Consider the following 14,680-nt stretch of genomic DNA (forward strand, 5'->3'; position numbering starts at 1 on the left):
ATTAACTTGGTGTTTTTGTTTTGTTTTTTATAAAAGGTTTGTAAGTGGGTTAATGTTAATGTCAGGTTCAACACATTTTTCAAATGTCAGCAAGATTACAGATTAATTTCACTACAGGCTTTTAAATCATCCAATGATCTAATAAGGAAAACATCAAATAGTTATCACAATATAACTGCTACCTAGAAGTGATATAATTTTGACAAAAGTACTACATTCACATAGGAAATAATTACTGGAAGTCTGATATATGAGTGTCACTCAGATTTGAAAATTGATGTGTAAAGGAACCAGTCCTGTAACACAGTGGTATTTGCATCCAGTCTTTTTTTTTAAATATCCACCAATGTCTTTTCATCACCATATTATTTATAAAAAGATTATGCCCTTTGGATGTGCAACGATAGCTTGACACGTTGGCAAGTATATATTTAAGATTATAACGTAACACTACCACTCACAAAATTTCATCATAACCTGAAACTAGGTTTAGTTGCAAATTCCTTTGCAGTAAGATCACTTTGACGCAATGTGGCATTTTAAAGGTCATGTGAAACCATAACAGTGCTTTTTAATTTAAAATGTTCAAGTATTTGTGACTGCAATATTATGTGTGTGTTTACTTCTATACTTCTAGAAAGAGAATGACAATTCAAGATAGTTTGGAGCATCCATGGATCAAGGTTAGTTGTAACTGAATATAAATTAATACCATTATAAACCTGGCAGGTTTGTGTATTTCTGTATATGCCATATATCCCTATCTATTCTATGAATATATATATATATATATATATATATATATATATATATATATATATATATATATATATATATATAAAATTTGTGACAGGAAATGGCATTGAGGTGACGTCAGATCAGAAGGAGGAACAACAACAGACGGGTACGGTTCATATAATAAAATATTTAAACAAAAATAAACACTGCTCACAGAGCACAAAAATAAAAGGCTGAACCAAAAATGATCACGAACACAAAAATACAAATACAATCCAGGTCAGGCTGGGCAATCGCCTTCACTGATCCTCCGAACAGCCACTTTTCCAACACCCACCCCAAATGTAGAGAGCTGCAGGCTTTTATTTACTATGGCCGAGGGGTTAAACTATCTCTCATTACCCCTCGGCCACATTCTGCACGAGTTTATTAATTGTGTGACTGCCAGCTAGTTTAACAACGCACTAGCCGACAGCCACACATTACCACAAGGTTTTTAAACAGAAACAATAACACACATTTTCAAAACAAAACACACACTGTTCGCCGACATTTTTATATATACAAAATAAATACAATAAACAAATACAAAATAACACAGGGGCGGAGGGTGAGACCCCATTCTAAAAATAAATACTGTACAGGGCTGCTCGCCCTGTTACATATCCCCCCCCCCCTTGTGCAACACACACATGGCTCCAACGGCCACCTCCCTCCTTAGTCTCAAAGTCCCGGAAAAGGGGAGCAAGGTGTCGATGGGGCGACCATGGTGGAAGGTCCTTCTCCCCCCACTCCTTCGTGGCTGGCACCTCCCTATTCCGGGGTTTCAGCCACTGTTCCTCCTGACGCGAAAGTGCGGCTGGGGGAGCTGGTCTCCTGACCAACCCCCCCCCCCCCCCCCCCCCCCCCCCCCCTTCTTTGTAGCCGGCAGCTCCCTTTTCTGATTCTTCGGCCCCGGTGCTTCCTGCGGTCCTGCAGAACTAGTAGTGGCCCCAGGCGGCGCAGAGCCCTCGGCGGCCCCAGGCGAAGCGGGACCGTCGGCGACCCTAGGGGATAAAAGAGAGACACAACCATCCCCAGGCACTGCGGAGCACCAGGCAGCCCCAAGTGATGCAGACATAGCATCCTTGGGCGGTGCGAGGCAGGGCAGCAGTGGACCCTCTGGAGGCAATGGCGGGAAGCAAGCCAGGCCTAGTGGTGGTGCAGGGTTTGGCCCTCTTCGCAGCCACTGTGGCCAGACGTTTTTCCCCCGTGCTCCCCTCAACAACCTATGCAGGGGCTGCTGATGTCTGGCAACATCACGCCCTGGTCCCTCCAATGTTGAATAGAGAGGCAGCTCCTGCTTCTCTTCCTCTAGCGGGGTTGGAGACAGAGGCAGCTCCTGCTGCTCTGCTCCTGGTGGTGGTGGAGACAGAGGCAGCTCCTGGTGAAGGCGGCTGGGGCTCCTGCCCTTCTGGCTGCAGTGGGGAAACCAGCAGGCATACTCCCTCTGCTGGTGGAGGTGGGAGCGGCACGTACTCCTCCCACGGTGGTTGAGGCGGAATCAGCAGGTATTCTCCCTCTGTTGGTGGAGGTGGGAGTGACGAGCAGTCCTCCAATGGCGGTGGAGGTGCAACCAGCAGGTATTCTGCCTCTGCTGGTGGAGGTGGGAGTGACAAGCAGTCCTCCCACGGCGGTGGAGGCGGAACCTCCCTCTGCTGGCGGGTACCTGGGCTGTGGACATTTGGCCTTCCCCTTCTTGGGTTGTGGACGCATCGTCTCCACCATCTTGGGCTGTGGACGTTCGGGCTCCTCCCACTCCAGGTCCATGTCCCCTCTCCAGCAGCTGTAAGACCAGTCTTCGGGGAGGGGGCAATTAACTGGGAAATACCCCCCACTCCCCACAGTTGCAGCAACAGTAATTCTTGCTTATACTGTGGAGGAGGGCTTCCTAGCTGATCTCCTGTGCCTGCTGTTGCTGCTGCAGCTGCTGTAGCTGCTGTTGTCTCCTTCCCATCCTCATCTTTCCTCCCGTCCTCCCATCTTTCCTCATCCTCACTCCAAAAAAGTTACAATAAAAAAAAAAGAAAGAAAAAACTGCAGTACCCTTGTGAAGTACCTCCTCTCTGGCCTGAGTCAGAGGCTGTGGTCGATCCCACGATGGACACCACGTGTGGCAGGAAATGGCGTTGCGGTGACGTCAGACTAGAAGGAGGAACAACAACAGACGGGTACGGTGCAATGTCGCTTGCGCCGTTTTATTAAATAACAAAAATAAATCAAATATTTAAACAAAAATAAACACTGCTCACAGAGCACAAAAGTAAAAGGTTGAACCAAAAATGATCACGAACACAAAAATACAAATATGATCCAGGTCAGGCTGGGCAATCTCCACTGATCCTCCATACAGTCACTTCTCCAACACCCACCCCAAGTGCAGAGAGCTGCAGTCTTTTATTTACTATCAATTCAATTCTCTCAATACCCGTCGGGCACATTCTGCACAAGTTTATTAATTTTAACAATGCACTAGCTGACAGCCACACATTACCACAAGGTTTTTAAACAAAACATAGACAGAAACCATAACACACATTTTCAAAACAAAACACACGCCGTTCGCCAACATTTATATTTACAAAATAAACACAATAAACAAGTACAAAATAACACAGGGGCGGAGGGGGGAGACCCCATTCTAAAAATAAATACTGTACAGGGCTGCTCGCCCTGTTACATATATATAAATACAGGGCTGGCAATTGAATGTGAAACAACGTCCCTCATAGAATTTAAACTATCGGACGGTAGCCATGTTGCTTTTACAGTTACAGATTTATAGCTGTAACTATGAAACTGAATGATCAATTACCTGCAAAAAAATCTCAAAGTCGCAAATAGACATGCCGATTTGGATGAAGAACAATGAAATGAACTGGAAGGTAGCAACAAAAAAAAAAAAGTCACCCCAACTTCGTCACTTAAAATTAATGTATTTTTAGCGGTTTGTAAACGCTACTGAAAAACACAAAAGACATTTCTAAACAGTATCCACCCTCACAGACACATCGTTTGTATTTATTTTTTATTCCTCCCGTCTCAGGTCAGTGACGGGAAAAAAATAACTCATCTCCACCCCCTGTTGTATCTTTTCAATGGCAATGTCCACAATATAGAAAAATACAGATTTACTTTCTTTTTCATCTACCGATAAAATTAATTTACTCAGCTTAATTTAGTGTGTAGTTCAACGTTATAAATGAGACTGCTTTATTGGCATAAGGATATTTAATAAAAAAATATTAAAAAAAAAAAAACTATTTTGCTCTAAACGTGATTTTATGCTTTTTTTTTTTTTCTTCAAATCCAAAGTTTATAAACTGGATTATAAATGCAATAGGCATTTGTATACAGTGAATATACAAACTTCTCGAGAGTTGGAGCCCCAGGCATCCATATATTCGACTCATACTGACACCCTCTCTGGCCTTATTGTGTGTGTGTGTGTGTGTGTATATGTATGTATGTATCTGTGTGTGTGTGTGTGTGTGTATATGCCACCCTTTGCCTTCAAAACAGAGGTTTGCCTTCATATTCTAGGTACACTTGCACACAGTTGTTGAAGGAACTTGGCAGGTAGGTTGGCCCAAACATCTTGGAGAACTAACCATAGTTCTTCTGTGGATTTAGGCAGCCTCAGTTGCTTCTCTCGGTTCATGTAATCCCAGACAGACTCGATGATGTTGAGATAAGGGCTCTGTGGGGGCCATACCATCACTTCCAGGACTCCTTGTTCTCCTTTACACTGAAGATAGTTCTTAATGACTTTCGCTGTATGTTTGGGGTCATTGTCTTGCTGCAGAATAAATTTGGGGCCAATCAGATGCCTCCCTGATGGTATTGCATGATGGATAAGTATCAGCCTGTACTTCTCAACGTTGAGGAGACCATTAATTCTGACCAAATCCCCAACTCCATTTGCAGAAATGCAGCCCCAAACTTGCAAGGAACCTCCACCATGCTTCACTGTTGCCTGCAGACAATTCATTCATGTACCACTCTCCTGTCCTTCAGCAAACAAACTGCCTTCTGCTACAGCCAAATATTTCAAATTTTGACTCATCAGTCCAGAGTACCTGCTGCCATTTTTCTGCACCCCAGTTCCTGTGTTTCATGCATAGTTGAGTCGCTTAGCCTTGTTTCCACGTCGGAGGTATGGCTTTTTGGCCGCAAGTCTTCCATGAAGTCCACTTCTGACCAGACTTCTCCGGACAGTAGATGGGTGTACCAGGGTCCCACTGTTTTCTGCCAATTCTGAGCTGATGGCACTGCTGGACATCTTCCGACTGTGAAGGGAAGTAAGCATGATGTGTCTTTCATCTGCTGCAGTAAGTTTCCTTGGCCGACCACTGCGTCTACGATCCTCAACATTGCCCGGTTCTTTGTGCTTCTTCAAAATAGCTTGGACAGCACATCTGGAAACCACTGTCTTCCTTGAAATTTCTGCCTGGGAGAGAACTTGCTGATTCAGTATAACCACCTTGTGTCTTTTTAGCTGTGCTCAGTCTTGCCATGGTGTATGACTTTTAACAGTAAACTGTCTTCAGCACACCTCACCTTGTTGGATGAGTTTGGCTTTTCCTCACCCAGTTTTATTCCTCTTACACAGCTGTTTCTGTTTCAGTTAATGATTGTGTTTCAACCTACTTATTGAATTGATGATCATTAGCACCTGTTTGGTATAATTGTTTAATCATACACCTGACTATATGCCTACAAAATCCCTGACTTTGTGCAAGTGTACCTAGAAGAATTGATGCTGTTTTGAAGGCAAAGGGTGGTCACACCATATATGGATTTGATTTAGATTTTTCTTCTGTTCAATCACTTTGCATTTAGTTAATTGATAAATATAAACTATTAACATGTCTATTTTTGAAAGCATTCTTACTTTACAGCATTTTTTCACACCTGCCTAAAACTTTTGCACAGTACTGTGTGTGTGTGTATTATATATATATATATATATATATATATATATATATATATATATACACACACACACACACCATGATGTAAACCCTACAGTCTAAATGATTTTATTGTTATGGAGAACTTCACATTGGCAGTTGTTAAAATGTTTAATATGTCCTCTATTTAGCCCAAAGATACACAGCAAGCACTCAGCAGAAAGGAATCAGCTGTAAATATGGAAAAATTCAAGAAATTTGCAGCCCGAAGAAAATGGAAGGTAACCTTAAGATATGTTATTTATTTATACATGTTACTCATTTCTGACAGTGTTTTTTTTAAGTACAGTGCTCCCTCACTATAAGGCTCTCGGTTATAATGTGCCTCAGATATAACGCTTCTACAGCATGGCCCCCAATTCCCTATACTTGTGATTCATGCAGTATTTCTACAGTAAATACAGTACCAGTGTACAAACTGTAAACAACTTCTTGGTCTAACTTCAGTTTCTGTCTCTCCCTTTTAATACAGTATCTGAACTGAAGAAAATCTGTGCTGGCACTTTATAACACAGACATCTTATTCATCATTTGTTTTATAACTAAATAAATATTAGACCTAGTACGTGGTTATCTAATGCATTTACTTTTTTGCTGCGAGAGGAGTGGTGGCTTTCTCTGGGAGACGAAACGCTTCAGCTTTGTTTCAGCCCCACTCAGACAGCCGAACCTGGGGCGAGCCATTCCCTCTTCCCCTCTCCCGACCCTCTCTCCTTCTCGCACTTGGTTTTCTTGTCTGTAAAGAACAACTTGGTTTTCTTGACCTTGACTTGTGAACTGACAACTCTTGAATATATATATATATATATATATATATATATATATATATATATATATATATATATATATATATATATATATATATATATATATATATTTTGTGAGCGAGTAGGTGCACACGAAGAAGAGAGACAGTAGTTTCCAAAACAAAGCAAGTCTTTATTCCAATATTCTATATGGCTTGCTCTTATATTGCAATGTCCAAAAGAAAGTAAACAGTTCAAACAAGATTTCAAACAAAAACAAAACCACCAAAACCAAAACGCTGATGTAAACCAACTGGACCAATAACCACATCCAGTTGGTGACTAGGTAATTCCACCTGGGTTTTGGGTTTTTCCTAGCTTGCATGGTTTCTTCTTTAGGAACCCTTCTCCTACCCTTATTCTGCAGTCCAGTCCCATTGTGAATCCCAGCAGCGGACAGGCCGTTCCTCGTAGCCCTGGTAGAGCACAGGGAATTGCAGATGCAAAGGACCACAACATTATCCGACACTGATTCCAGTTATCCCTTTCTGGTTTTATTGTAGATAATCCTCAGATGTTCTCAGGCAGGCAAACAAAACAAACAACCCACCAGACTGGCGGCACATGCTCCCTTTTACCAGCCAGGCATTTGGCTGTGACAGGCTACAGGTGTGGGCCAATTAAGTCCAATGATAGTCTAACAATAGTCAAACCCTTATTGCCTACCTAACCACACCTGCAGCCTGTCGGTCCATATATATATATATATATATATATATATATATATATATATATATATATATATATATATATATATATATTATATATATATATATATTAAAAACTACTAATTAAAATGATCTACGAGTGGGAATGTTACCTTTTTTTCTTTTTGTAAAGAATTATACAGTAGCGTTGATTACGTGGTGCTTTATGCATGGTTAATTCACTGAAAGTTACATTTTTGCTTCACTATATGTGCATTGTAGAGAGGGAGTTTTATTTTAGTCAGATGTGTGTTGTGTCCCGCGACACCCCCCACCCCCACACTGTTCGTTTATAACGTTCATATTGTGTGTCCCCTGAGCACAATATATACATTTAATATAATATTAAAAAAAAACAGATGTTTTACAGAATAAATAACAATTGAGGGTAAATAATAAACAAATGCATAAAGTCCTTCGTGTATCATGACACCAATGTTTTTATTGTTCTTCATATTTAGCAATCGGTGCGCTTAATCTCGCTGTGCAATCGGCTGTCAAGATCTTTCCTGTCTAGAAGTAATATGAGTGTTGCAAGGAGTGAAGACACCCTGGTAAGCAGTTTATATAATGTACTGTCACAAATCTTGGAATGGATGCCTCTGTCTCCAATGGGGATTAGCTGCGTGGGTAAATAAATACTGTGTTTAACTCGGCTGGTTTCACACCTGTTAGCACTAGTGTTGTCACCTTAAGTAAAGTAGTCCCAGACCAGTGCTAAGCAGGGTCTGTTTAACCAGCCCCTTGACTAATTTGTTATATATGTGTATTTCATTTGTGACATTTCACTATTTTAATCGTAGTGGCAGATTTGAACTAGGTTCTGACAATGAAAGATCAGGTCACTCATTTAGTACCATTATCCTATGCAAAAAACTTGCAACAAGAACCCATGAAAGAGCAGTGGTCATCATTGGGTTCAGTTAATTGGAGTAATTTACTAAAGAAGCACAAGGCTTTATTGAAAGTAAGGAAGTCTGAGAGTACTGTAGTTAATTGGCAGATCTATAAAGTCTACCTGTTCTGTAGAATGTGAAGAGGCTGGACTTGCCTGAGGGAGTGGTCTAAATATTCCTATATTAGTAATGATGAGTTCCAAATGTGCAACTCCATGGAAGCCAGCTGGTATGAGTTAAACTGCTCCCAGGTAAATGGTTAATGATTTGTGAAATATTAACTGTCCATGAGTGGTGAATACATTTAAACACCCTGCATATCACAAGATTACAAGGTCACATAGCTTGCAAAGGTCTATCTATATTTTAAAAATAAATAAATACAAAAAATGAAAATGTGTTTGACAAGACTCGCATTCATAGCTCGCACACCCTCATAAATTCTATCAGAAATGTTTCCTCTTCTAGATTTAAGCAAAAGCATCAAAGTTTGTATTTTCTGGTATCCCCAAACCCAGTCCATTTAACCTTTGCAAACTTCAAGGTTACACATGACTGCCCTCTAGTTGCTATTTTAGGGTTAATGCAGTTATATTTTCCAACTTGAAACTATCAGTTACAGGTTTTGTTGTGACTCTTACAATGTTTTAACAGCGGCTTCCATAATTCATAATATACTTAGTTTTGTTACACAGTTAAATGGATTAATGTGGAGCTGCATGATATAACTAATGCTGTACTATTACAAAACTAAATACAACTTAATATCCATTTGTATTTAGATTAAATTATTAGTTTCACCTATCTTTTCTTTATATCCTCTTGATTTTAAGTTGTATTATTTTCCCTGGTAAAACAGCTACGTCTTTGAGAGTGAATTTACGACCTGCTGGGAGTGTGCATTAAGGCTTGGCTGGGTCTAACCTTTTCCCTTTAGCTGTTGCAGTCTAGCTGTGCACTAAGCGTTCATAGATGCGTGTCATTTCTAGAACTCTGTTACAGGTTATGGATTTAACTTCTATTTTCTACCAATCATTTAAACACTATAAAGAAGTCGAACTCAAATCTTGCACAAAGTTACACTGCAACAAAGTCACTGGTTTGAGCTACATGCCTAGAAATAAAATAATTAGAAATAAAACTGAAAACCAGTTTTGTTTTTTGTTTTTTTTAGTATCTGTTAATAAGTGTGTAATTATTGCAAGACTAAATACTGTAGGTCTGATTTTCAATAACATTTCATTCTTAGGACAAAGTATTGTGAAATTCATACATGGATGGTTTGTTCATTAATTTTTTTTTGGTTTAAATGTATTCATTTCCCAAAATACCTTACTTTAACTGGATCATAAGCAGTATTTCTAAATATATTTACTGTGCAGTGGAATCAAGCACACCACTTGAAGCCAGCAATGCAGCCTGCCCCTGTGACTCAAGTAATTTGACTTTAAACAAAGCTCACCCTGCTTATTGCTCTTCTCTAAAACAAAATACTTTGCTTAAAGTTGTAATCTGTGTGTACAGTAAACAAAGTCTTTGTTTAAAAGGTACAAATCTGAAAGTACGAAGTTGTGATTTATATTTTATATTGTAGAATTCATCCATTAATAGTTAACGCTGCAGTAGCATTTAGTCATTTATTTAATTTGAGTTATTGTGGGTGTTTCTTTCTTGTGTATTTTAACTCGAGTTAAAGGTCTAGTAGGCAGTTTATTAATACAGCATATGCACATCCATGAATTAATTGAAGTTTCAGGTTAATCGGCACTCTAATTTTTGAGGTTTCATTGTAATATAAATTACAATGTCTTTAATGCAGAGACTTGGCTAATTCAGTTGATGGCCATAGGAAAAATCTTAGTCCTTGACTAACACAAAGAAAAAACTTAAAGGAACAAAAACTAGAAATGTGATTACTGCAAACAGATGCAAACAAATCCCAAGCTTGGGAAGAATGACTGTTGTCTCTGCTTTCTTTAAAAGGATGAGGAAGATTCCTTTGTAATGAAAGCAATCATTCATGCCATCAATGATGATAATGTCCCTGGATTACAACATTTACTTGGATCACTGCCAAGTTATGACATTAACCAACCTAACAAGGTAATAGTAAAATGTTTCAAAGGACTACTTTAGAACTTTGAGTGGGGTTTTAAGCAATGTGATTGTCTCAAGTGTAGCAAACAAGGTGCCAATAATTTACAATTCCAAGAAACTTTCATCTTTTGAGAAATGATTGTTGTTCCACATTACTTTCAAGGTTGGGTGACAGGAAATCTGAGATGCTTGATGGCACCCAAGTTTCTTTTGCCTGACCTACCACAACATGTAAAACATGGGTCCTGTGAAATTATAAATACAAAGGAAAAAAGAAAAAAAATTGAAGATATTGAAAATGACATGTGGTCGAAACATTTGTCATTGAATTTATTATGTTTCTTTAAGTATTTCTAAATACAGAACCATTGAGTGTTTCATAGTTATGAGTGATTTGTTTATCAGGAACACAATTGCAAATGATTTTGTACTCTTAATTTTGTAGTAGACGAGGATAGAAAGTAATGTAAATCTTTCTTTTTTGAACAGTAATAAACAGCCAAGATTTTTAATTTAATTGCTAGGAGGCATCCAGCTGTGTGTCAGTATGAGAGATTTTAAATCAACTCATGCTTTATTAATGTTAAATTGTTTCTGCAAATTGAGACAATTTGAGGTTTTGCTTGTAAGCAAATGTTATCTGTAACTGCTTATGAATCTTATTCTGCTTCCATAAAAACAGAAGAAAAACGACTGGAGACTTCTTCTTTTGCACATTTGAATGTTTCAGTGTTTCATTTCTTGCAGCACGGAACACCTCCATTGCTTACAGCAGCTGGCTGTGGAAATGTTCAGATGCTTGATTTGCTCATGAGAAGAGGAGCACAAATCCATGCAAAAGACAAGGTTAGGGCTTCCAGGACAGTAATGGATGTGTCTGTGTGTCTTGTTTGACCACGAGTCTGAAGTGTCATTGGTACAACTTCAAGAAGCAATAAACATGACATAAACGATACATGCGTATGTTCTGGCCTTCTTGACTGTTGAAATGCAAATTATATGAATGATCAGTGTTTTAGTGTACAGTAAACATTTTAAAATCAGAACCGATTGCTTCATTTTACCTTTTTTTTTTTTTTTTTTTTTTTTTACAGTCTGGATCAAATGCTGTTTATTATGCATCCAGGCATGGTCATGTGGAAACCTTAAAATTCCTTAATGAAATGAAGTGTCCTTTGGATGTTCAAGATAAGGTAATATAAACACTTGTACACACACATGCAGAGAAACACAATCTTACTACTCTTCCAGAGTGACTGAAACCAGTGCTGTATCTTTTAAATGATTTTCTAGTTTTAAGGCTTCTGATTTTGGGCCATGCATTTCAAAATGTAATCTGACTCACAAATCTAATTTCTGGATGATGTGGAATTAAGGTTTTATAAGACTTATTTCCATGGTTACTTGCAGAAGTCACAAAGTATAACAATAAATATGTATTGCAGAGATCTGACATAACAATTTGTAGTCATCTTGGATCTTGGTAGACTTCTATTAAATATTGCAGTTAAATGCTGTTAAAACCCAAGCTATGCTCCTAAGAGATTGGATATACCTTCCAGGCTTTCATATATTTAATGAGACAAGTTCCCAAGTAGTGGAATATATATGTAATTTAGGTAGTCATCTTATTATATATGTTTGGCTATTACACCTCCCAGTACTATCATTTAATTCACTGGGCTGTAAATTTACTTCCCCAACAAATTTGATGTGTACAGTCAGTTTATACTGAAGGTTAGAGAATGAGTTGTTTTGGCTCTGTGCTGTTGTTGTAGCAGTACTGTGTATTATCAGAAATATATTCATTAACTCATTAGCTACAAAACAATTACAAACAATGCTCATACATGAATGGCTCTCATTTTGTTTGTTCTATGAGCCCAGTCTGGAGAAACTGCTCTTCATGTAGCTGCCCGATATGGAAACCTGGATGTGGTTCAGTATCTCTGCAGTATTCAAGCCAATCCTAACCTTCAGGACCGGGTAAGCGCACTGAAACGGGAAGTCACAGATTGAAGGACATTAGCTAACAAAGAAACCTTTTCTCTAAAATAGGGTAGTCCTGATTTGCATGGAAAAGATCATGCAAGCTGTTGTTTTGTGGTTACTTTTTGGATTTAAAAACAGACAGCTTATTGCCCAATGTTTCTCAAATGAATTACTATCATAGCAAGGGGCAGACAATAGATTGGAAAGCACATGCGGTTTGTAGCATGCAGTTCCGTAAATAACCAATGAACTACCCTATGCAGCGTGTGTCATTGAGGAGGCACAGCTAGTTCAGTGTTATAGCACGTGGTTCTTTTTAATTGCATTTTTTTCAGCCCCTTTTATATGAAACGTCCAGATATATAATATGCAGTTTTATAACATGTCCTTTAAAAGTTCCTCTAAAAGCCTCCAAGTGCCTCTAGCAGTACTCTTGGACATTGTTTAATTTGCCCCACAGGGGATATTCCTTCATTTACAAAGCAACCAACAACGCTTCCTGCAGGAATGACATTTTAAATGCTTGTTCTGTTTCTGGTAGAGATTCTTAGACCTGTTTGATTGTTTGGATTGAGTTATTCACCCAGATGAAGGTTTAATGGTGTTGATTGGGCTAGTTTGCCATTACAAGTGAAACAATTGAAGAAGCTGCTGCTTTATTTTTGTGCCAATTGCTGCTCTCCACAGAGGCTTAGAAAAGCTGACCGCTTTGTGGAGAACAGCATTTTGCAAAAATCAATGCAGCTGTTTTATTTGTTTCAACTGGAATGGTGAATTAGCTCTATTGACACTCACCTGCAGCTAGTCTTTACTACAGTAATGATGCCTTCCAGTTGTTCATTCAGATATATCTAAGCAGCCACAGTCCCATTGTTCCCTCACCATAAAAGGAACATGTTAGAAAAATATTATAATTCTTTGCTATTTAATGCAGAAAAAGGTAACAAGAATTAATTTTAAAGTAGTGTGTGATTCAGTAGCCTGTTGGGAGAAAAGAGATGCAGCCATGCAGAAAAAGTGCTGTGGCACTCGCTTCAGGAAATCGATGTCAGATCTATAGAATTGTTAGGATTAATGATTTGGTTGTTCTGTTTTTTTTTTAAGTAATGGTAGCTATGAACTACTTTTCTTGCTACTTTATTGGCAGGAACAAGAAACCCCTCTACACTGTGCTGCTTGGCACGGGTATTACTCTGTTGCCAAAGCTCTCTGTGAAGCTGGGTGTGATGTGAACTTTAAAAATAAAGAGGGGGAGACTGCACTGCTTACAGCATCAGCCAGAGGATACCGGGATATTGTGGAATGCCTGGTGGAACACGGTGCTGACCTTGATTCAACAGACAAGGTTGTTCATTTAGTAATGGTCATTCTGAAAGAATGTTGATCATTTCAAATGATAATATGTCGTAACATGTTGGGTTTGGAATGTAGTGATGGTGTGTAATCTGTAATAACCCACTATTCTACCACATGTGTACAATACTCTTCAAGGCTGCTGTAGTGTAACGTTTATGCAATGTTTTTGTCATCGCAGTCAAACCGCCTGGCTACTGCCAGGTTGTACGGTTTTAAAAATACATTCTCAAATCTGTCTTCCTGAAATACCACAGTGAAATATACAAAAATGCATTTTAAGAAAACTGAACCTTGTGGTAGCAATAGGGTACTGCCTGGGGTCTTGTGTTCTGTTTGTCTTGGGGAGTTATTTATTTATTCATCATTATTTGTGGCATAAAACTGATTCCAGACAGTAACATCTTCATGGGCAATTACTTCTCCTTGGAGGAGTAGAATTATCCTATCCATTCAACAATAACCCAAGTTCTAAGCCAGTGTGGAATGTAATATGTGTGATTCTATGGGCTTTTGTGTCTGGCTTGTAAGCCTAGCACCATAGGTAACAAAGCATGTGGTTTACTGGTACTGTGGAATGTACTCCTATATAAAACCTGCATTTACATTTAATGTTGTTGTGTGTGGTGGGTGTTTTTTTAGTCAGTTAGTTCAATTTAATTGTTAAGGATATCTGGACAGCTATTTCCAAAGGTCATTTAACTTTGATTCAAGTTATTAATATGTTTTTTTTCTGATGCTAAGGAGACTCTTGTCCATGAAGAGGTTACTGCCTGTGGTGGGAATGTAATCAACATGCTTTTTAAATTCTCAAGATATTGTTGACATTTCTTTTAGGATGGACATATTGCCCTCCACCTTGCTGTCAGAAGATGTCAGGTAGAAGTGATAAAGTGCCTGATCAGTCACGGCTGTTATGTAGATGTACAGGATCGACATGGCAATACACCCCTGCACACTGCCTGCAAAGATGGCAACGTTCCCATCGTCTTGTGTCTCTGTGATGCAAAATGTAATCTGGATATCCCAAATAAAGTAAGTGAAATTCACGGAATTGGTGTTTTAAACACGTTTTTACT

The 14,680-nt window shown here is 38.9% G+C and overlaps 1 protein-coding gene across 1 annotated transcript in view; it reads left to right on the top strand.

Moving 5' to 3' along the window:
- LOC121317212 (death-associated protein kinase 1-like) overlaps positions 1-14,680 on the top strand; it is a 76,509-nt gene that overhangs the window by 44,785 nt on the left and 17,044 nt on the right. The window contains exons 9-17 of the mRNA XM_041252899.1: positions 638-683; positions 5,882-5,971; positions 7,725-7,817; positions 10,143-10,262; positions 11,004-11,102; positions 11,351-11,449; positions 12,144-12,242; positions 13,396-13,593; positions 14,439-14,636. Of these exons, the coding sequence (XP_041108833.1) occupies positions 638-683; positions 5,882-5,971; positions 7,725-7,817; positions 10,143-10,262; positions 11,004-11,102; positions 11,351-11,449; positions 12,144-12,242; positions 13,396-13,593; positions 14,439-14,636 (1,042 nt within the window). The remainder of the gene's footprint in view (positions 1-637; positions 684-5,881; positions 5,972-7,724; positions 7,818-10,142; positions 10,263-11,003; positions 11,103-11,350; positions 11,450-12,143; positions 12,243-13,395; positions 13,594-14,438; positions 14,637-14,680) is intronic.

Source organism: Polyodon spathula, chromosome 1 (genome assembly GCF_017654505.1).
Source record: "Polyodon spathula isolate WHYD16114869_AA chromosome 1, ASM1765450v1, whole genome shotgun sequence".
NCBI classification, from domain to species: Eukaryota; Metazoa; Chordata; class Actinopteri; order Acipenseriformes; family Polyodontidae; genus Polyodon; species Polyodon spathula.